Here is a 25751-nt window from a genome sequence, read left to right on the forward strand (position 1 = left end):
TATGCATATGCACATATATATATATTTTATATATATAAAGACGAAGAGAAACAGAGAGAGAAGGAGCCCAATAAGACTGATCCTGCAAAATTAGGAAATTACTTAGAATCTAACTGATAGCTGCTGTACTGTAGCTGCACTCTGTATTATTATTAGCAAAGATCCATTCTAAGAAGACTGGCAAGAACCACAAAGCATCTTTTGCTAACAAAACCTTAAAAAGCAGTTTCTAACAGGGTGTCTAGAAGAAGTAGCTTTTATAGGTTTCCTGGAGCCTGAATTTTAATAACATGTCATGGACTAGAGATTGGAGAAAACTATGGAAGATACACTGGATGGATGTTAGTGGAACAAAGAGAATAGCATTCAAGGAGCAAGGATGGAAGGTGATCATGTGTCCAATAAATAGACTCTTATCATTAAATAATAAGTAGAGGTTAACTGATTTTTAATATCCATCTCTTATTCTAGAAAGTCCTATTTTCTTTACAATGGTGAACTACATTCCATTATTTATATCTGCTCCCCTATATAGGAAGCAGTGCTCATCATTAATTATCATATTTTATTACAAGACTAAAGCAGTTTTCTAGAGTGAATATAGAAGGATCTTTGCATTATTGTGACAAAAATTTAGTGACAATTAGCAATACACTTGGTTGTGTCTCTGAAGATCTGCTTCAAGGTAAAACTTCAAATCAGAGTACAGCATATGGCTAAAAGGTGTACATTTCATCGGTTTAAGGTGAATTATCACATTTAACTAGGCTTTGCTCCAGTTACTGGTTAAAAAAAAAGCAAACCTCACAATCACTTTTAAAAATCAACAAGAATAGCTTTATCTTAAATACTCTTTCATATAAATTCTGTCTAAAAACAATAAAATTCACACGTACCTCATATTGCATATGCTATTAATAAATATAGGAAGAATCAATCTGATATTCGTGAATAGTTATCTCATGCTCTCCTATGAAGTAGCAACTTGCCAACAACTACCAATTTTCGTTTCTATTTCTTTGGAGGGCACTATGTTTTATCACACTACTCATAATCTATTTTAAACATCGCATAAATTGTTCTATATAAACTACTGATCTGTAGAGAACAGGATAGAAAAAATACTAGCTTTGTGCTTCATAACACTAAGCATAACTGTTAAGTAATTCATGGTTTTGTTGCCCATTCCCAGATCTTAGGAGGAGGACAAAGAGTTATTATTTTACAAAGTAACATATAAAGAATGAGTGTTGAAAAGGATGTTAGATTTGTGTTAGTCTAATTTACTAAAGAGGTATTCTGATTTTGGAAGTCAAATAGATCATCTGTTCAGAATTCATGGATAGATGTAAGTGAGGAAAACTTTGTAGAAATGACCCAAATTATTCCCATTGAAACAATAAAAACAGTAAAAGACTATGAAGGATATCTGAAACATGTATTTTTAGCTGTATAGAGATAAGATACCACTTAGTTCCTGAAGAATGGGCTTATCACAACTACCTGAATAATGCAAATATTAGCAGACAGATTCTGCATGTCAGGAAAGCAAATATGTATGGACACTAAACATATTTAAGATCTCTTATCTGTGTTTTTATCGCATCTCAATTTTATTTTTCAATAAGATGACATGTAGGTTCTAAGCCTGAAGAAGAAAATGAAGAAAAATGGAATGGAATTAATTAACACTGGACATAGGAAACCCCATTTCTCTTCTTACCTCTTGCATTGGTTATATAGTGATGATGGGAATAAAGTGGTTAGTTTGTAATGAAATACCACCTTAAATGTATACATTGCTTTACAATGTTGGTCACTGGTCACTGTCCTCCCGTTGTTCATCGATTTGCTCAAGCGGGCCCAGTAACATCTCCATTTTGAGACTTGTTGTCACTGTGTTTGGCATATTGAATACATCACGGGTAGCTTGCCAGGCTTTGCCATGCAGGCGAGATACTCTCGGTAGCTTGCTGGGCTCTTCGAGAGGGGCGGAGGAATTGAACCCAGCTTAGCTGGGCTGATTGTACCCAAGGCAAACGCCCTACCGCTGTGCTAGTTTTACAATGTTACATCAATTAAAAAAATAAAATGGGAAAAGTAAAGTTAACTCTGAAAGATGGATGGAGGTTTCACTGAAAAGTAACTAATGATCTTCCTAACTCAAACTACCTGAACTCAGTTTGTTATCACATGGTGAAGAAAAAGATGATGTTGAAAGGGCTAGCAAAGAAAAATTACATCATGTGCTTAATACAATGTCTGACAATGATTAGATCTCAGCACGGGTGAGCCTTAAAAAATTATTTTTGTGAAAATGTGTAGTGAAAGGGTCTTAAAGTAATACTTGGAAATGCTTGGCTTTGAGCATTGACTACATAGTGGGATGGACAAACTAACTGGTTTTGTGTGGCTCACTAACTAGTAGAAAGTCTGTTGCTAAAACATTTCCTATTAAGAACACAGATAAATTAGGTACATTCCTTGTGATATTACTGGAAACTCCATATATGAAAGGTCTGTATTATATGATGAATTAAAGAGTTACGATCTAATAAAAATCTAACTTTGTGTACTGACAATTCTCATGGGAGCTACAAGATTCTTTTCTTTTTTGGCTTTTTGGATAACACTGGTGATGTACAGGGGTTACTCTTGGCTTTGCACTCAGGAATTACTCCTGGAGGTGTTCAGGGGACCATATGGGATACTGGGAATCAAACCCGGTCAACCGCATGCAAGGCCCTACCCACTTTATTATCGCTCCAGCCCCGCTACGAGATTCTTTTTTTTTAAATTTTTAATATCTTTATTTTTTTTTTTTGAGAACAAGTTCAGTATCAAACTGCTCCCAAACATCTATGCATATGATGTCCAAGATTAATGTGTGCTAGTATTTTAGCATCATTGTTTAGAGATATTCATTTAGGAAAGAAATAAAATATCAAGTAGAACTCCACTTTTCCATTCTCATTCTCAATTTATCTTTTCCCAAAAGTAAAATTATTTTTTTATATTTCTTTTCTTTTTTTATTAGCTACAAGATTCTTTTAAGAATTAAAATAGTCACAGGAAGGTCTTTCTGAATATCTTTATTTGTTCTGTGTTGTTTAATTGGTACAGCAGAGTTTTAGATCTTTGTTAAATATATCAAAAGTCTAATCAAACATTATAGTAAACACATAGTTTTTACTTCCCACCAGTATAACTCACTTGATAAAATGCAATGATAGTGTTTGTTATTTTGAGGGAAATCACATCTACATATATAGTTAAAATTTATATATTTGAATCTACTTATATTCATGATATGGGTTAGACAAAGATGCTCGACTACTTTGGACAAACTTGCAGGCTATCGAATGTAGCCTGCCCACAGGGCAGAGTCTGGCAAACTCCCCGTGGCGTACCAAATATGCCAGATACCAGTAACAATGATGGGTCTCATTCTCCTAAATAGCCTTGAATATAATCTCAGGGCTAGGATGAAAGAGACGTTACTGGGGCCTGCTCGAGGCAATCGACGAATAACAGGATGATGAAATGAAAAAAAAATGAAAATGGGTTAGACAAAGAGGATTAACCAAAGAAAACAACACATCACTGTATATGCTACTACTAACCCGGCAAAGTGTTAATTCATTTTTAGTTGAGAAACATCATTTTCCATAGTCAGCTCTGTATGAACAATCAGTACCAGAGACACATTTTGTCCACACATGTATTTCTTGTTGATCAAGTTACCTCCACACATCACTATCCCCAGTTCTTAGGAAAGTCTACTATGGTCATATGTGATTTAAAAAAATCTCTCTAGATCAACCATGCCTGTATTTATTCTTTGGTCTCATACCCTAATATAAATTTAGGATATAGTTAGATACTTAAAAGAAACCAGAAGATAGGTCAGAATTACAGCCTCATTTATTTTATGATCTGATCTCAAAACTCAGAAGCAGGAACTAAGTGATGGGCAAATACATCATACCAAAACATGGCATATTTGTCTACAGCAAGAGAAATTTTAAAAATATCATCAAAGAAGAAATGTCTGGAGATACTCTATGCAATAATTTTTACAGTTAATTGAATAAAGAAAAAAGAGAAAATATTTCTAAAAGTGGAAACCATCAACGTTTAAAAGCAGCAGAAGGATTATCTACACAGCATTTATAGGACAAAATATTATTAAAAATATTTTCTAAATAAAAGTATTATATTTACTTATCAAATAATTATCAACCTAAGAATATGTGATAAAACAATGTTTGATATTTTTTTTTGAAAAACTAAATTTAAATCCTTCTTGTAAAAAGAAAAATCACTGTGAACTTAATCCTACAGATTGAAAAAGTTTCCAGGACACAGCAACAGAATTAATATCATCTGTAACATTTGGAAATACATCTCCCTCTGGGACAAGAATAATGCAAATGAACATTATAAGCCTAGTGTAACTTCATACCTGGAGGACTAGAACTTTTATTAATATCTCAGGGAATAGCGGAGACTATAAAATCCACAGATGTGACAGGGAAAAGAATTTTATAGAGACCGAACGATAGCTCACAGCACTGGGGCACATGCTGGCATGCGTGAATCACTGAGTTCACTCCCTGATCCTGCAAGCCCCTTCTCCCAGCATTGCCAGGCTCAAGCACCACTGTATCTCTGGGCCAAACATCAACCTATATGGCCTGTTCCGGTGGGCTAAGTATTTCTGGGAATGCACAGCAGGTCCCCTGAGAACTGTTTGGGAGACATCATCCCCAAGTAGTTGTTTTCTTGTTATAAATTTATCTAAAGTATATGATGTTGGTCATCAATAGACTAAGACTTGAGATTCACTGTAGTTGATAAACAGACTGACAATATCCTTTAATGTAATTGCTTGGGAAATAATCCCTCCATTTTGTTGCATATTTTAATGTTTATTATTTGTGTTTTAACAAATGTGATTTTGTTTGTTTGTTTGTTGGTGGGCCACAACCAGATGTACCAAGGCTTACTTTCGGATATGCAGTCAGGACTCACTCCTGCTAGGCTTGGGGAACCATGTGGGATGCTGAGAATCACATGGAGGTCAGCTGCATACAAGGGAAATGCCCTACCCACTATACTATCTCTGGCCCCCAAATGTGAATTTTTTTAAATTTTAAATTTACTTATGGATAATTAATAAAATTGATAATTTAAAATTCAAGTCCCCTTCAGATTAGTGTTTATATTAAAAGCAACTAAATTTTATCTCAACAATGTATGTCTATGTTTATAATTCAACTTCAAAGAAATTTTAATTTACATATTTAGGTTATTAGGTTTATACCTGGTTCTCTGGTCAGGGATCACTCTTTATAGTGTTCAGGGGAATATGTGGGATGCTGGTATCAAATCAGGGTCAGCCACACACAAAGTTGTCTTACCCACTATACTATCCTCTCCAGACCTCATAAACTTGAATGAAATATTAAAAATCATTGGATTATATTGGCAGTCCACTTAGATCATCATTAAAATATGCAATTATACTTGAGAAGAGTGAATGATTATATATAAAAACTAAGCACAACATTAATATGAAGCATATGTTACCCTTAATATTTTTCTTAGATTGATATTGACACTTATTTTCATTTGAAATGCAATGAATTTTCACAAAATTTGGTTAAAATACTGAGAAAAGAATTAAAATGATTATTCTCCCAGCTAGTTCTTATCATTTGCAACATGTTCAAAATTAATTGAAGACTTTGAAGTAACTCAGATGATGAGAGTACAAAGAGTATACTTTATTTATTTATATATCTTATTTTAGAGTCACATCTCATGGTGCTCAGGGCTTACTCTGTGTCTCTGTGCTCAGGAATCACTCCTGACAGTGCTCAGGGGCCCATATGAGGTGTCAGGGAGCAAATGGGATCAACTACGTTCAAGACAAGTGCTTTCACCTTTGTACTATTTCTTTGGTCCCACAAACAATACTCTAATTAAAATGCTATTAAGATTTAGTTATATATACTATGTTAAAACTAGAATTGCTGACAAGCGCAAAGTTATTAAAACAAGAAAATATTTAGTTAAAGTTACTTTACTATTTAAATATCTCTTTTCGTTAGAAAGAATTAGATCAGTATATAAATTTCTCTAAGAAGGAGAATACTGGGGCTAGGAAAGCAACTCAAAGGACTAGAGTACATTCACTGCAACCTGGGAGTCCCTGGTTCAATCCCAATACTGCTCCAGGTCCCGGAGGACTGTCATCGACGACCACCAAACACTGTATAGGGTATGGCCCTGAGCACTGCTACTTAATGTACAAAAATAGTGAGAGGGAAGAAAATCAGTTCCTTGCTAAATATATAAATAAACTTAGATTAGCATTTATTAAGTTCCAAAAAATATGTTTAACTTCAATGTCTTTCAATATGCCATCACAGAATCTAGCAGAAATAATAATAGTAATAATAAACAATATCAAAGACTTGTTTCTCTATATTGTAAATGTGAGCAAAAATACTTGGGATTATTGTCATTTCCTCCAGTTTCTGTAATTCAAAAGAAAGTTATAAAACTGTAGAAGCAGTATGCCTGGGATTTTTTTTCCCCCTCTGTAAAAGCCAGGAAAAGAAAAGTCAGTTGTAATTCAAGGTTTAAAGTATCTGTCTAGCAGACTACAAATTCAGGCAGATTCTAAAAAATTTAATAAACCCTGCTCTTTAATCTGTCACAAAGGCAATGCCAACGTTAGGCAAAACTGCAAACCCTGAGATGGACAAAATAAAATGAAATCTGCCTGGAGGAGCTTTGCTGTAGGTCTTCAATGAACTGACTGAAGCATGCTGAGGATTTTCTCAGCTGTTCTTGGCTCAGCAGGATGGAGACAAAAACAGCAGGCGGACAGCAGAAGGTGGATAGATAGTGTGGGAGAGAATGAAAGTAAGCACTGGCTACACCCTCCACCCACTCCCCCAAACAAAACAAAACAAAATAAAACAACAAACCAAGCAGTTTGGAAATGAGACAAGAGCTCTAGACCCAAGGCCTGGACTAATAAAGTTAGTATACGTACAAATACACTCCGTGCCCTCGCGTGCATGCAAGTGTTCGCAGCCGTCACACTTCTTCCCTGTGGCTCCGGGTCTGCATGTGCAGAACCCTGTGACCGGGTCACAGGGGACAGGCAGTGAGCCATGAGGGTCACACTCACATTCTTGACAGGAGCCTCCGGGGCTGCGTGGGCTACCAGTATAGCCAGGGGCACACCTGGGTTCAGAGAGTGACAAAGCAAGGAAAATGGATTATAAATCATGTCTGTAGGTTGGAGGGTGAATTGACTTGAATGAAACAGAATTGATACTGAAAGTGTATAAATCAGGAGTCAGCAAACATTCCTCAAAAAAGAGCTCAACAGGACATATTTTAAGTTGAATACAGTGAGGCGAAATCAAAATCATACAATGCAAATTAAATGTAAATGGAGGGCAGGACAATGAAACAAAAAACATAATAATAACTGAATATAAATTATTTTATAATACTAATCTCACATTTAACTTCTAAGGAGTAGAATAGAATTATTTTTCAGTTATTCAATTTACATAATTTGGATTCAACCTTAGTGCTTCCTGTTGTCAAATCAATTGTAAATGTTGCCCAGAAGAACCATTCTCAGCTGGCATACCATATGGAATCAGGCAACGAGCCAGATTTCGGCGACCATACCCTTTCTGTCTCTTCTCTAACTAATAAGCTTATTTCAAAAGTCTCTTTTAAAAATTAGAGATTGGCACAATTATACTGACTTCTGGGCTTTCCTAGGCTCATGCATTTTAGTTTTTATTTATTTATTTATTTATTTATTTGCTTTTGGGGTCACACCCGGCAATGCACAGGAATTACTCCTGGCTCTGCACTCAGGAATTACTCCTGGAATTGCTCAGGGGTCCATATGGGATGCTGGGAATTGAACCTGGGGCAGCCACATGCAAGGCAAAAGCCCTACCCTCTGTGCTATCGCTCCAGCCCCGGCTCATGAATTTTAGAGATCAAGATGACTAAATAATTCAACTCATTAGCTTTACTAATGAGCAAAAGAATCAAGTGGCAACAAACGTCAGATTTACTAGTTAATTCTATTGATGTTCCCTTTTACCAAATCTTCCTCAAGATAGATTTTTCAACATGTATCTGTGAAAGTAGGCAAATGTTACATATACATATAAGTACACACTTTGAAAAATTATCAAGTGAGTGGAACCGGATCCCTTAAAAATTCAGTCCTTTCACAACTCTTGCCATCCATCTACACATCCACTCACCTACATATTATGCCACTTTGGGATATTTTACTGGATATTTGGTAGCTTGGATATTTGTATATTTGATTAAAAGATAATAAACTTATGATAACATAATTTGGTTTGCTCAAGACAGTACCGAATTATCTGTTGCCTTATTTTGATTTATTTTTGTTTTTGAGTCACATCTGGTGGTGCCCAGGGATTACTCCTGGCTCTATGCTCAAGAGTCATTCCTGAAAAATTCAGGGGACCATTTGTACTGCCAGGAATCAAACCCGGGTTGACCACATGCAATCCATCAGTCCCACTGTAATTATTAAAAATAGTTCCTGCCTTTCATTAGTATATTCTGGATAAGAAAATAAATTAGAAGGTCAGCATGAATATAACCAACACTCAATTTTATGGAGACAAGCATGGAAGAAAGAGGAAATAGGTGATTTAAAACAAACATTTTAATTATTGGCTAGATGACTTGGGTCTATTTTTGGTGTCCTCAGGTGGTAGAAATTTTCATGGTCAATAATGAAAGCTAGGGGCTGGAGCAATAGAACAGCGGGTAGGGCAATTGCCTTGCACGTGGCCGACCCGGGTTTGGTTCCCAGCATCCCATATGGTCCCCTGAGCACCGCCAGGAGTGATTCCTGAGTGCAAAGCCAGCAGTAACCCCTGAACATCGCCGGGTGTGACCCAAAAAGCAAAAGCACAGCGGGTAGGGCGTTCGCCTTACAAGCGGCCAACATGGCCGACCCGAGTTCGATTCCTCCGCCCCTCTAGGAGAGCCCGGCTAGCTACCGAGAGTATTCGATATGCCAAACACAGTAACAACAAATAAAATAATAAAAGCTAATTTATCCTCTGCTGATAAGAAATACCAAAACACAAAGATTATCTATAACATTAACCTTATGTTAATTTATAATTTGTATGATTATTAATTTTCCTATGAAATATAACAAATGCACAATAAAATATTATTTAAAGAAGCATCCTCAAATTGTTTCTTAACAGTTGTAAATAAAATAACTATTATAAGAGGTCCATAATGATGACAAGTTCAAAGAGTTATTGCAAGAGTAAGAATATGCGGGTGCGTCTTCATTAAAGTGATATTGATGATATTTAAGCAATTTTAGACCTTAGCTGATGAGTCTGGGCAGATAATAAGGTGACATAAATAATTTAAGAAGCTCTCATAAGTGAAACAAATTTATTTGGAAGTTAGCATAGAGGTTTAAATAAGATCTTTGCTTCAATTTAGCTGAATAAAAATGTTTCAAAGAAATGTAAATTGATCTTTTATGTTAGAAATGATAAATGGAAAGCTGTGAAAACACTTGAAAATTGAAAAACAATTCAAATCATTCATATCTGATATTGTATAACCCTGCTAATCTTAAGCAATATGAACTGTCAACTCTCATTGATTATACTTTAATGCATATTTTAAAATACATTTTCTTTAGTCACATTGCCTTAAGATGATAATTATCATTTCAGTGCACATTTTCAATATTTTTGTATACATGCTTTTGTAGATAATGGTAATTTAAATTTATAAATGTAGCTATATTATCAAACATTGTTTCATAAATTACTGCCTGTAATTTCCTTAGTGTACAGAGATGTTTTTAGTCATCATCCTACTGGTATTTACAAGGGCATAAAATGAATAATAGTCCAATCACAAATAACCCAAGACCACTTACAAAATTTAAAAACATACACTTCTAAGTGATGTATAAATCTCTACAACAAATACATTTTTTGGAATTAACTGTGCTTCAACTCATTTAATTTCTCCAAGTTTTCTGTTGGCATGCAAATTGTTAATAAATATTGTATAGTGAAAATAATATTGTGTTTAAAATTGTTGACAAATATAGACTCATTTGGGAATATAATTTTCAAACTCACAGAAACTCTGTTGGAATTTATAAAACTTGTCCAGAGGCTGGAAAGATAGTACAGTGAATAGGGAACTCGCCTTGTCTTGCCTCTGATCTAGGTTTATCCCCTCCATCCCCCAACACACACACACACACACACACACACACACACACATACACCCACACACACACACACACACACGGCCCTCTGAGCACCATCAGTGGTGATCTGATCCCTGAGTAGAGCCAGATAAACCCCAAGTACTGGATGTAGCTGAGTAATGGGTATAACTCACTGATCCTCAACATACCAATTATTAAATTATTTCCTTATTCAAGACATTTAATAAAGCCATTGCTAGTTATATTATAAGAAGATTCTTATGTGGCCGATGATACACTTATTGTTTGTTTATATTTGCAAGTAAATAAAAATTTAAGGCAGGACTTCAGATTATAACACATGAGTCAGTGAAGGTGGACATGGAAAAGAAAGATTTAAGTAATGGTTTAATTCTGGATGATATTCCAATATTAATCTGTTTCCAAGGAAATTTTTGGAGCACAAATTATATCCACAAATCTGTTTTGCTGTGGAGCAAAGTTATCTGCATTTTTGTATTTTATACTACTTAGTCATAGTCTAAGTCTCTATCCCTAAGGCACACTCAAGTATGGCGGGTAAGTTATTAAGCTTTTTTGTTCCTACTATGAGAAAATAGGCTTCAAAAATATCCCCTGCATGGAGAGTACCATGCTAAGTAAAATGAGTCAGAAAGAGAGGGACAGACATAAAATGACTGTACTCATTTGTTGAATATAAAGTAACATATTAGGAGACTAACACCTAAGGGTAGTAGAGATAAGGGCAAGGAGAATCACTCCATGGCTTGGAAGCCTGTCTCACATGCTGGGGGAAAAGGCAGCTGAGATAGAGAAGGGACCACTAAGTAAATGATGGTTGGAGGGATCTCTTGGGATGGGAGATGTGTGCTGAAAGTAGACACTTGACCAAACATGATGGCCGCTTATTGCCTGTATTGCAAACCATAACACCAAAAGGATAAAGAGGGAAAGAGCCTGACACAGAGGCAGGGGATTGGGGGCGGGGGGCATGAGTGGAGGTTGGTGGGAGGGATACTGGGAATGTTGGTGGTAGAGAATGGGCACTGGTGGAGAGATGGGTACTCGAACATTGTATGACTGAAACAACCACAAAAATTTGTAAACCTGTAACTATCTCAATGTGATTTAAAATAAAAAAAAAAGAAGAGCAAATAAAAAAATACACTACTAACTCAATTCTTGTACTGATTATGCTAAGAAGATTAAGCATTAGTTATTCTGATGTTATAGTTAAGGACTGAGGACATCTGAACTATGAGGATATGAGGCATACTAAATCATAGGCTTGACCCTGATACATGACTGGACAGACACATATGCTTCCTGTTAGCTGCCCATGACCACATGACCATATATTAAGGATAGAAGATGATGGTATAAATAAACCAATGGCCCTTGTCAGAAAAAGTTTCTCTATTCCTGTGAAATTGAGGCTTGCTCATGGATCTTAATGACACTTTTATACAGCCACTAATTGTGTTCTAATTATCATATGTTGTGCTGGATTGACTGAAGTATTTTTTTAAATTTTTAAAAAAATTTTTGGGTCACACCTGGTGATGCTCAGGGGTTACTCCTGGCTTTGCACTTAGGAATTACCCCTGGCAGTGCTCAGGGGACCATATGGGATGCTGGGAATCGAATCCAGGTTGGCTGCATGCAAGGTAAATGCCCTACCCACTGTACTATTGCTCCAGTCCTTGGATTGACTTAACTATTAACTTTCATTTTTACATTAGAGATAATATTAAAAACAAATTTAAAAAGATGTTGATAATCTTGAATACCCAGGCAATAATATTACAGAACTTATAGCTCTATCCTAGCTCTGTGCTAAGGGATCACTCCTGGTGGTGATCAGGTGATCAAATATGGTAGTAGGGACTGAACCTGGGTTGTGAAGTCAAACATGATATACTCTGTCTCCAGCCTGAATTGGATTTACTCAGCTTTTTTTTTCTATAATTATGCATTCATTCATGTATGTTTATATGCACATATGCTCAGGGCTCAACACTGGTGATGCTCAGAGGATTGTGTGTGTGTATGAAACATATGTATATACATATATGTGTGTATACAACATATATGAAAACACATACCAAGACACATACACATACATATATATGTCATTGTTATTGTCATTGTTCTCCCATTGTTCATCAATTTTCTTGAGCAGGCCCAGTAATATCTCCATTGTGACACTTGTTACTCTGTTTGGCATATAGAATATGTCACAGGTAGTTTGCCAGGCTTGCCATGTGGGCGAAATAATCTCGGTAGCTTGACAGGCTCTCCGAGGGGGGCAGAGGAATCGAACCTGGGTCAGCCTGGTCGGCTGCGTGCAAGGCAAAGACCCTATCCCCTGTGTTATCGCTCCAACCCACGTATATATGAAAGCATGTATTAAAGTAAATTATTACTGCAAAATGATTTTGATCTTTGAGAAAGTCAAAATATAGGATTAAGCAAAAGTGCTCTCTCTGAGGAAGTCTAAAATTATAAAAATAGTCTCAATGAATATATTAGCCAATAGAGTAAATGAAGACAGAGTACTTTTCTGTTGCTATGCTTTACTATATAATCTCCAAAGTATCATAGCTTTATATGTATTATGACTTCATACCTTTCACAGTACTGGCCTTCATATCCTCTGGGACACTCTGTACAACGGTAATCATCCAGGCCTTCCAAGACACATGAAGGACTGAAACTGAAAATTGAAAAGAGCAATCAGAAGAGAAAAAGAAAATAAAGACAGAGAAAAGAAAAATAACTTAAAAAATTTAGTTCAGTTAATTTATGACCTGAAATAAGTGTTCATTTTTTCGAATGTTAGAACTCATTTCTAGATAGTTGCAATGCCATCTATTAATCTATTTATTATAAATTTAAATTTATTTAAAAATAATTGAGTTAATTATTAAGAAGCGAATTTATACCAGTTTTAATGTTTAGGCTTTTTCATAAAAAGTGACTACATGCACTACTACTGTTGAGTTTCTAGATCCTTCCTCTACATCTTGAGGTCACTGCTAGACCACCCCATCCCTCCCCATTGTTTGGTAACTTCTATTGGCCAGAGTTCAGGAGTGTTTTTTCACTGGAGAATATCTATTCCATTTATTTTTTATATATAACTAATAAATATATTCCTTTTTATTGGAAGCATATAATAAGTAGTAGTACTCAAAGTCCACAAATAATATTTTAATAAATTGACATCGAACATGTGAAAATTTTAATATTTTGAAAGTTCTATGATAACCACAAAATATCAAAAATCTGAATGCATTCTATTTTAAAACAAATCAAAAGAAATATATGAGTAGAATTTATGCATATATAATATTCAATTTAATATAGTGACTATGTTTCAGGTGACAAAATTATGAATGACAGGTGAGACATAATTATTACCATAATGTGATCCAGGTATAAAGTAAAATTCAATGTAATATACTTTAGATTTCAGAGTTGAAAACATCTATATATACATGAGAATAAGCAGTTTTTACATTAAATGGTTTTAATTTTCTTATTTACATATGTCAAAAGCATATAGAATCACTAATGGTCCTTACTGATTTATTTTCTGAACATTCTATTTATTTTCTGATCATTCACTAAAATTTTGTTGGAATAAGTAGCACTGTAGCACTGTAGCACTGTCTTCCCTTTGTTCATCAATTTGCTCATAAAGTAAGTTTGTTATGTGCCAAAAGGGGGCAGGTTGGGACTGGGAGGAAAACTGGAGATATTGGTGGAGGGTAGGTGATACTGGTGGTGTTGGAACACTAACTGCTTGAAACAACTGAATAAAAAAAAAAAAAGAATGTAAGTAGGTCAAAAACCCATCTGAAATAAAAGATATTTTGGACATTTCTCTAAGAAACTGACCAAGTAGGCATAATCTGAAAGATATTAATGCTAATTATGTAGCCTTTATTGGTTTCTAGGATTAAAAATAAAACCTCGTATTTCATGTTTTTTAAAAAAAGAATCACTGGTGTAGAAATTGGTATTCGAACATTGTATAACTGAAACCCAAGCACAAAAATTTGTAAGCCTACAATTGTACCTCATGGTGTTTCACTAATAAAGATTAAAAAATAAATAAATAAAATAAAAATGCAAGAGTATTAAAAAAAAAAGAATTACTTTGTAAATCACGGTGTTTTTGAAAAAATTAATTTAAAAAAATAGAGAAAAGAAGCATGAAAGCTGTGTTAGTCTTTATTTTTTTGAAAATTTAGCCCAAACTGCCACTGGCATTTCAACAAATAAAAGTGTGAATAAACATTTTGCTTAAAAGTGTCTTTCTAATTTACATATGAATTTCAAACTAGATTTTACTTCAAACACAAAATAATGTAATTCAAACATAAAATAAGAAATATTTGGAAACTTTCTGCATGTGAATAATAATATTTGCAGATAATTTTATAAGTAGGTCTTTAGACACCTTGCCCAATTTTCACTACATGGGTGCACGAAGCCAGTGTTACTACACTATTTCAAAACATTTTATCTTAAAAAAAGGAATTGACAAGATCAAAAAAAACTAAACAATATTAACATGTAATTTTCAGTTATTATAAGCATTCCTCAAATATAAATAGAGATGTATTTCCACAGAATAAAAGTATGTGGTGCATTGTAAACAGGAAGAAAAGCGTAATTATTGTAAAATGGTAATGCTGCAAATGCCATTTTTTTCCCTGGTAGATCCATGAAAACAACTGATTCTAAAAATAAAAGTGTATAGATCAAGGCTATAATTTTATTGGTCAAGCACATTAGCATCCTATTTTAACCATCTTCTAATGTACTCAATCAACAGTACATAAATCAGCAATAAACTGTAACCTTTGCAAAATATGTGAACAAATTGATTTATTACCCACAAACTCATTTTTTAACAAATTAATTTTTTGCCATCACAAAAATAAATCCACAAATACATGATTGACACATTTTAAGAAGCTTTTATAATTTTTTTTAGCTTTTTGATTAAAACTTGATCCTGAGTGTATTTGTACACATATTCACACATAGCACTCATACACACATGAACTTGGAAATAGATTTTAGCCTTTAAGAAATTATTTTTTGCTTTTTAAGTCGCACCCAGCGATGCTCAGGGGTTACTCAGGCTTTGCACTCAGAAATTACACATGGTGGTGCTTGGGGGACCATATAGAATGCCAGGATTGAATCCGGGCTGAACATGTGCAAGGCAAACACCCTAACCCCTGTACTATCACTCCAGCCCCTGAAAATAGATTTTAGCCTTTTTAAGTGATATTCCTGAAAGCCAGCATAATTATATTTCTTTACAGTAGAATATATTTCTGTTGCCTTAGAGACAGCACAGCGGTAGAGTGCTTGCCTTGCGTGCAGCCAGCCCAGCCGGTGGAGCCGGGTTCAATTCCTCCACCCCTCTCGGAGAGCCTGGCAAGCTACCGAAAGTATCTCACCCACAGGGCAAACCTGGCAAGCTCCCCCTGTCATATTCAATATGCCAAACACAGTAACAACAAGTCTCAAAATGGAGACGTTACTGGGCCCGCTCTAGCAAATCGATGAACAACGGGAGGAGAGTGCAGTGCAGTGCCTTAAAGAATGATAGAATTCTCCTTCAATAGTTGATAGAAATATTTTTTATTTAGAATTTTATTGTATATTATACATGTCTTTTCCCTCTATCACATAAAAGGGCTTGTGATGGAAAGAGTAAGAATCACATCTTATTTGAAGTTAGAGTTTATTCTTTCTGTTTACATCTCCCTCATCAGCCCTCTATTCTTAGTGTCTGCAGTACCACTCAAAAATCATCATGCTTCTCTCTTGGTGACCATCTCTCATTTTTCCTTATAGCTGTGAAATGACTTACTTCAACAAAATTTCAAGATTTACAGATTCTGCCACTCTGGCATGTCCCTGTAGATTATGAAGATTAATTGTCTTCCTTAATATAATCCCTTTCTAATTTTAATGCCAGCTCACTGGTTGTTCCTTCTCAGTCTACCTTGCTGAATCTACTACATTTCCTTGACCTCTAAAGGTGCCTCCCAGGGTAGTCTTCAGATTTCTCCTTGCTGTCTGCCTTATCCTCACTCCTGTAAATGGTCTTATTCATTCTTAAAGATTTGAAGTACTATATCTAAGACACCTAAGACTAAGATTCTAAATTTAAAAAAAAATACATCACTGACATTACATTTCTGTAATATTCTCCAGTCACAGTTAAGTGGCCATTCTGTGCTATCATTTGTGAAAACCCAGAGAGTCAACTTTGTGTGTTTATTTCCCTCATATTGCACAATATTCTGTCTAAAAATGCTGCTGATGCTTCCACCACCAATGATACCACTAATATCAGTGCATTAGTTTGTTTCATGCCACTTCTTGCCACGGTAAACTTTAGCCTTCACTCCATTTAGGTACTCACTGCTGTTCTGTAAATAACTCCATCTCCAGTTACCCTTCCTTTTACAAGCGCCACTTCAGCATTCCTTGGTCCTTGCTATCAGCTAAGTATGAGTTAAGCACAGACCTGTGTCCAGAAAGTGCCTTGCTACATGGACTGTTTTTCTACCCACACAGACACATGGTTGTCTCCATCTCTTTTATCACAAGTCCACAAGAATCTGGTCTTTGTGAAGATCTTCACTGATCGGCCTAGTTATAATGGTATCCTTGCTACTTTAAATTCACTTGAGATATTTTGTTATTGCCTGACAGCATTTTCATTATCCGATATTACATAACTATTTTTGTGTATATGTTTTGCCATAATAAAGCTTAATTTCACAGCAAAATCATAAAATCTCTAATGTGACATAAGTTGTGAAAGAATTCTCACCACTGAGTTAATTAACAAATCTATTGACTTACGTATTTACCTGCTTTTTTTTTTGGAGGGGATGGGCAAGAAATCAAGTTCTTATTCTCTTAGCAAGTTTAGATTGTACAGCAAAATATTAACAGCTACTGCCACATACATAACAGATACTCTGATCTTATTCAAACCCCAAATGTGTACAATTTTGCTGGCCTTTCCAAATTTACATAGCTCCCCATTCCCTGTTTACTACCATTCTATACTCTGTTCCATGAGTTAGTTAGTTTATTTATTTATTTATTTATTAATAGGCATATATATTTTTATTGTCCCTTAAAAGGTAAGTGCTTTTATTCACTTTTTAATTGAACCACTATGAGATAGAACCTTACAAAACTGTTGATGATTAAATTCAGTCGCACAGTATTCCAACACCCATCCCTCCACCAGTGTAAATTTTCCAGCACCAGTGTTACCAGTTTCCCTGCCTTCACCCTCCAACCCCTGCCTACTTCTATGGCAAATGCTCTTCTTCTGTCTCTGTCTCTGTCTCTGTCTCTGTATTTCTACTTTTGGGCATTGCAACTGAAACATTATCAAAAATATCATTTTACTTACTTTTAATACTCAGATCTTGCCTAGCCATGATCATTCCCTGCTATTAGTGTCTTATTAGTCTCTTCTCTATCTTATCTATGCTCACACTTGTAGTTAGCTCCAACCATTGACTAGTCCTCCGAGTCCCTGTTTTCTCTGGCTATGGATATCAGTCTTCTACTATACATTATTTTTATATACCACAAATGAATGCAGCCATTCTATATCTGATCTTTGCTTTTGACTCATTTCACTAAGCATGATACTCTCCATGTCCTTCTATTTATGGGCAAATTTCATAACTTTATTTTTCCTAACAGCTGAATAGTATTTCATTGTGTAGATGTGCCATAGTTTCTTTATCCATTTGTCTATTTTCAGGCACTCAGGTTGTTTCCAGATTCTGGCTACTGTGAATAGTGCTGCAATGAACATAGGAGTGCAGATGTTGTTCCTGCTGTGTATTTTTGGGCCCCCAGGGTATATTCCCAGAAGTGGTGTTGCTGAGGCAAGTGGGAGCTCAGTTTCTAGTTTTTTGAGAAATGTCCATATTGTTTTCCAAAAAGGATAGACCAGTTGGCATTCCCAGAAACAATGAGGGAAACTCCCTTTCTCCCCACATCCACTCCAACACCAATTGCTCTTGTTATTTTGGGTGTGGAGTTTTTGTATTGTTTTTTTAAAAAAATATTTTAGATGTTATATGTAAGTGAAACTGTGGAGCATTTATCTAACGAAGTTTTCTAAGAAGATTTGAAAACACGAAGAAATTCAAACGAAATTATTTTGAAATTGAGAAAAGGCTATTGAACCCCCAAAATGCAATGAGATTGCAGAGGGTTTGTAATTACCTACTAAATATCTGACCTTACAGAGCTAGAGGGATAGTACAGCAGGTAAGGTGCTGGCCTTGCATGCATCCAACCTGGGTTCAGTCCTTGGCATCTCATACAGTACTTGAACCCCACCAAGGGGCAATTACAGAATACAGAGCAAGAAATAGCCCATGAGCATCACTGAGTATGTCCCCCAAATGAAAATAAAAAAGACATTAAATAAATAAATAAATAAAATATGTGATCTCATCTGAGGTAGGTATGGGAAAATCTCAGAGGGTATATGAGCTATCACAATGTACAAAAGTACAAGTTCATTGTACTTGTTTTGACAATAGATATTTTAGACTTGAGCAAGTACATGGAATGAATTAGTGCCACTTTTCATTGACTGCACAGGTTGAAGTCATTGAAGAAAAAAAACATTGATCATCCTCCTCTTTGGAGTTCATTTTCATATCTCAGGAAGTAGGAAAGTAGTACCTCTTTTTAATAGCTTTGGCTGATTTCTCAGCTTTGAATTTTAATCATGTCTTGTCTTTGTTAACTAGCTATGTTGCAATATTAGATGGAAATATTGGTAATTCATGAAATGAAATTTGGGTTTGGCTATTTTTTCCTTATATATTTTACTCCTTTTATTTTTTGTTGTAGAAACCTTATATTGTAATGTTCTATTTCAGACCTGCATCTTAAAAATCAACACATATGGGGGCCAAGCTGTTAGCATAGCAGATAGGGTGTTTACCTTGCATGGGGCCTACCTGGGTTCAATCCCTGGCATGAAAGTTTGTAACTGTACCTCAGGTTAATTAATTTAAAAATTAAAAAAATAAATTAAAAAAAACCTAGAAATTGAGCTTCCATATGACCCCGCAACATCTTCTGGGAATATATATCGAGGGTACAAAAAAGCACAGTAGAAATGACATCTGCACCTGTATGCTCATTGCAGGATTGTTTACAATAGTCAGAATCTGAAAACAACCTGAGTGCCGAGAACAGATGACTGGTTAAAGAAACTTGATACATCTACACAATGGAATACTATGCAGCTGTAAGGAAAGATGAAATTATGAAATTTGCCCATAAATGGATGGTCATGGAGATTAACATGCTAAGTGAAATGAGTCAGAAGTGAGGGACAGGCGTAGGAAGACTGCACACATTTGTAGAATATAAAAAACATATTAAACTGACACCCAAGGACAGGAGAGACAAGGGTCAGGGAAATTGCTCCATAGTTCGAAGCCTGTCTCATGAGCTGGGGGAGAAAGCAGCTGGAATAGAGAAGGGAGCACTAAGTCAATGATGGTTGGAGGGGTTGTTTGGGATGGGAGATGTGTGCTGAAAGTAGATTAAGGACCAAATGTGATAGCCTCTCAGTATCTATATTGCAAACCATAATGCCCCAAAGTAGAGAGTATGGGGGAAATTGTCTGCCATAGAGGCTGGGGGAAGGTTGGAAAGGGGGGCAGTATACTTGGGATATTGGTGGTTGAAAATATGCACTGGTAGAGGGATGGACGTTCTATCATTGTATGAGTGAAACTCAAACATGAAAGCTCTGTAGCTGTATCTCATGGTGATTCAATAAAAAATAAACAAATAAAATTGTAAAAAATGTGTCTCCTCAGGTAAATCTTTCCAAACTAAGCAAAGAGTCTCACTTTGGCTCAGGGAGGGGTATCCCTGAAACAGTAGTTGACGGCTGACATATGTACCATGAGCCTTGACAATAGCATTTGAAAAAGCAGTGTTTGGGTCTAGTGCACTTTTGGTCTTCTCTGTTATAGAGCTGGAGACATTGAAGTCTTAGTTCCACCAGCTCCCACACTAGTACTGTCTGCTCATCTTTCTCTTCTGGATTCTTGAATGTATGTGGTGTCCCTCAACCCCTCCTTCTTTCCATGTGCTCCCTTTGAATAAAATTATCCTGTGAAATCTTTTCTCACTCTAATTTGTTAAAATGTCTCTTCATTCATCTGCCCTTCCAATTTTTAGATTTTCATTTCCTTCAGCTATTTGCATATTTTCATTCAGACTGTTCTTATCAATTTCAACCTATTTGAAACATAAGTTTCTTTAGCAGCAACTCTTTCCTGATTTCATTTCAAAACTAATGGGACCAACAATTTGGAGGTCAATATGACAATATGCCTCTGGCTTCAACTCCTGCCTGGTCTTCATGTGAAATTAGTTATCAGTTCTGTGGAGCTGTGTTCAACAATTCTCTCACGCCCACCCCTGTCTCCACTCCTGTTGCTAATACCTACCTCAGGATCTAATTATCTTTTGCCTAAGCTAAAGCAATGGTTTTTAAATAAGTCTCTTCACTTTTATATGTTCTCTTTTTCAATTCCTTATGCTCAACTTATAATTATATTCCTAAGTATGGCTAAAAGCATTACACTTAAAAAAATAAAAACTAGGGTTTCTTTTCACTACATCAAAATTTTCTTAGATTGGCATTTAAAGATATGTACAATATGGTTTTCATTCTTCCTTCCATTTTAATCTGTAATTTAAAAAATCTTTTTGATCTTCATAATAAAAATTCTTTTTCTTCTTAGTTATTGGACCTTGTATTTTCTGTTTTCTAATTTTTTCTCAAATAATTTTCTACTATGGTTACCAATTAGAAAAAATATATTTCAACTTGCTGCTTAAAATCTATTAAAAATAAAAAGATTATTTGTTTTGTTATTATGTCTTATCTCTTGGGTAAGATTCAGCTGTGATAAGGTTTTACTATTGGCGTTATCCTTAGGGACCACTCCTGTTGGTTCTCAGGGGACATAGGTGGTGATGGGGATCACACCTGATTTAGCTATACACAGGACAAGTGACTTATCCATTGTACTATTTCTGTGACCTAATCAAAATAATTCTTATTTTATTATGATCATCATCAAGTTATGGATTTTTTTTCAGTTTTCTGCAGTTTTCAGAAACTCAGAGTAATGGATTAGAATTTATAATGAAAAATAGCTCCTTAGCTCTATGGACAGTTCATTTATGACAAATCATTCAAGAGCATATTATGAACGGAGTAAATAGTCTTTCCAGTAAATGGTGCTGGAAATAAATGAATAGACAATGTAGAAGAGTGAAATTACACTACTATCTCATATAATGCATAAAAGTTAACAATATAAAGTGTTGCCTTAGATTTTAAGACCAGAATACATAAACTACATTGAAGAAAACATAGGCAAAATATATGATTAATCTTAAAGGTGTCTTCAATGATTCAATTCAAAGAGAAGGAATAAAGAGTAATACAAAAATAAGCAAATATTGTAGTATCAAAATATGCACAGTAAAAGTAATTATAATTAAAAATTTAAAAAGTCTACTGAATAGAAAATTTTCTTATCACCAAACATCTGAAAATGGGATAATATATAAGATATATGAAGAAATAAAAAATGCAACAACAAAGCACATCCAATCTCATTAAGAAATTTCAAGAGACCAAAGATATATACATCTCTGAAGATAATACTGAAACTGTCAATAAGTACAAGAAAAATGTTTATCATAATATTATCAGAAAAATTCAAATCAAGATGATAATGAAATATCAACTCATGTCAAATGACATTGGTTTTTATCAAAATGGGTGGGAAGAAATTATAGCAGAGATATGAATAAAAAGAAAATCTATTTCATTGTTCATGTATACAAACTGATTCAATTTCTATGAAAACTTCTAAAAAAAAAACTACTAGTGATTCACCAACTACTTTTTTTGTCTATCCCAAGGATATGAAAACAATAATTTGGAAAGATCTATGCACACTTGGGCTGGAGCAATAGCACAGCTGGTAGGCGTTTGCCTTGCACAAGGCCAACCCGGGTTTGATTCTTCTGCCTCTCTCTCAGAGCCCAGCAAGCTACCGAGAGTATCCCACCCACGCAGCAAAGCCCAGCAAGCTACCCATGACATATTCGATATGCCAAAAACAGTAAGAACAATTCTCACAATGGAGATGTTATGATGCTCACTCGAGCAAACTGATGAACAACGGGAGGACAGTGCTACAGTGCTACAGTGCTATGGACACTTAAGTTCCCTTCAGAGTTATATACATAGATGAGATCTGGAGGAAAAACTCCAAGTGCTCAATGACATTGACTAGATGAAGATATGAAGATATGGTCTATGAAGATATGGTCTATTCTATATGGAATAGAATGGTGTAATCACAATCACAATCACAAATCATCCTGTTAATCGTCGAATGCCTCGAGCAGGCCCCAGTAACATCTCCTTCATCCTAGCCCTGAGATTATATTCAAGGCTCTTTAGGAGAATGAGACCCATCATTGTTACTGGTATTTGGCATATTGGGTACGCCACGGGGAGTTTGCCAGACTCTGCCCTGTGGGCAGGCTACATTCGGTAGCCTGCCAGTTTGTCCAAAGTAGGAATGAGATAATAAGATGTCATAATAAGATGTCGCATGGCAAAATAAGTCACTAGAGGAAAGACATACCAGATGATCTTACTTTTATGTTGTATATAAAAAGAACCCAAGGGAATAGATAGTTTTCAATTAAATCAAACCCTTAGATGTTAACTACAGAACTGATCTGAGGTACAGAGCGTGGTGGTGGATGCAGCAAGGGAGAATGGACTAAAACAGTCTCATTGATTAACATAAAGGAATCATGACACTTGGTCATGTATGTGTTTGATAACACACTAAATATATATATATTTAAATTGTTTTAAATTAATGAACCAAATAAAACTAAAATAAATGCCATTTTGTCATAATCAAATCAACAGCATATTATCAATTAATCATTGAATTTTTCTAACCCAATTGTTCAAAGTAAACAAAATAAATATCACTATTGTTAAAATCTGATTTTCAACAGGAGATTAGGGAAAGGAAAACCTAAACAGTATTTTTTTAGAGAACTACATCGTGGTGCTCAAAAACAATAAGATCATATTTTCTTTACTCTTCATATCTATATCCCACTTACCTCAAAACTTCTGATACCCTACAAAAGACCTGTGATTCTGGTTAGTGAAAAAGAGCTTACACAGCAAACAAAGACATTTTTTTAAAAAGCATATAAAGTCAAAATTATTAAATGTGCACATGTGGAAATATCCTTGATTTGAATTACCACAGTGATTATCATATGCTCAATGTGAAAGGTATCCATAATTCTACTATTAAACAAACTGCCTTGCATTTTTTAAAAAAGTAGATTCTTAGGGGGGGGCTGGAGTGATAGCACAGTGGGTAGGGCATTTGCCTTGCATGCAGCCAACATGGCTGACCCGAGTTTGATTCCTCTGTTCCTCTCAGAGAGCCCGGCAAGCGACTGAGAGTATCTCGCCCGTACGGCAAAGCCTGGCAAGCTCCCCATGACGTGTTTGATATGTCAAACACAGTAACACAACAAGTCTCATGATGGAGACGTTACTGGGGAGGCTCAAGCAATTTGATGAACAACAGGAGGACAGTGACAGTGACAGTAACAGATTCTTAGATTTAAAAAAAATAAAGCTCTGTCATCTAGATTTTGGAGTTTATAAATCACATAACAAATTGTGTAGATAGCAGAGCTAGAAAAATACTATAGTGGGTAAAGCACTTGCCTTGTTTGCAGCTGACCTGGGTTTGATCCCCAATACCACATAGGGTCCTCAGAGACCCACCAGGTGTGATCCCTAATGGCTGAGTCAGGAGAAAGTCCTGAGCACTATTGGGTGTGGCAAAAATAAAAAATGTATATTAAGAAAGAAGCAAAAAATGTGTAGTTAGCCTTAGCAAAAGTTAAGTGAAAAAATAAAAAAAAAGTTCATCAGCGCATAAACCAAGTCCGATTTTTCAGAAAGCACTGAAATAAAATATTCTAGCTTTTCTTTCCCCTTATGGCTGTGTTTCCATGGTACCAAGCTCAGACTATCTTAATGAAAAGGAACTACAATTCTAGGAGATACTGACATATTTTGAAACATAACAATGTTACCCTGACTTAATAACACTATTTTACATTATTTCTTTACAAATTTGAATAAAATATATAAAATGAATGTAAATAGTCACAAAGTCATACACCAAAATAGAAGCCACAACTAAATTTATGTAAGAATTATCTGCAAACACTAGATCTTTGTAGCGATTTATAAAATTAAGCACATTGTACATATCATTTATTTCATAAACATGTTCATATTTGTATGCATTTTAACTAAAAGTGTCATTTACTTAGAATAGAGTTATAAAGGAAAAATTAAGCATAGAATAAATTTTATGTGCTCTTTTTATGTTTTTATATTATTAAAAATGTTCATCTTAAATTGAGTTTCTGTCTATATCGGGAAAAGAGTCAAATCATAGAAAGCAGATGTGCTACACAGATGGTATTACTTATTGGGAAATATGAAATGATTTCTCAATCTTACTTATTGCTGGAAGAAATCAGAGGGCAAGCACACTGCTGACAGTCATTTGGAAGTCCTTTCACAATTCCATAGTATCCAAGAGCACATCGTTCACAGAAGTCACCTGCAGTGTTATGTTGGCAATTCTGTAAAGGAAAAGAGAAACAATTGTACGTTTATAGTTAAGTAGAGGATAAAATTTATCATACAACTCCATATCTTTGAATGTGTGGTTCTTAAACACACTGTACACACTCAGTGACAGACAGCTCTTGATATATTTTTAGGTATTATAATCTTATCATGTTAAACTATGTATAATAGAAAATTTTCACATTTTAAGAAATTTTAGATATATAGTTCATTGGCATCAAATACATTCAAATTTTGTGGAACTGTCTCTATAGTCAATGTCTATGATGGTTTCATCTTTTTTTTAACTGAATCACCATGAGATACAGTTACAAAGCTTTCATGTTTGAGTTTCAGTCATACAATGATCAAACACCTATCCCTCCACCAGTGCACATTTTCTACCACCAACCTCATATCCATTCAACAATTCACCATAATCTTTTCCCTGAACATTTGGCAAATAGCATTCAACTTTATCTCTCTATAAATTTGAACTGTTTCAGAATTTTTTTCTTTTAAAGACAGAATGATAATTTAGTATATACATATACATTTCGTATGTCTAGTCTTTTATTAAGAGACACTGAGTTTTCACCTTTTGACTAC

At 35.1% G+C, this 25751-nt stretch overlaps 1 protein-coding gene across 1 annotated transcript in view; it reads right to left on the reverse strand.

The window, feature by feature from the left end:
* Nucleotides 1–25751, reverse strand: part of LAMA2 (laminin subunit alpha 2) — a 647398-nt gene that overhangs the window by 172785 nt on the left and 448862 nt on the right. The window contains exons 30-32 of the mRNA XM_056126014.1: nucleotides 25032–25156; nucleotides 12942–13028; nucleotides 7070–7263 (exon numbers count right to left, since the gene is read on the reverse strand). Of these exons, the coding sequence (XP_055981989.1) occupies nucleotides 7070–7263; nucleotides 12942–13028; nucleotides 25032–25156 (406 nt within the window). The remainder of the gene's footprint in view (nucleotides 1–7069; nucleotides 7264–12941; nucleotides 13029–25031; nucleotides 25157–25751) is intronic.

This window comes from Sorex fumeus, unplaced genomic scaffold (genome assembly GCF_029834395.1).
Source record: "Sorex fumeus unplaced genomic scaffold, SorFum_2.1 ptg000061l, whole genome shotgun sequence".
NCBI lineage: Eukaryota > Metazoa > Chordata > Mammalia > Eulipotyphla > Soricidae > Sorex > Sorex fumeus.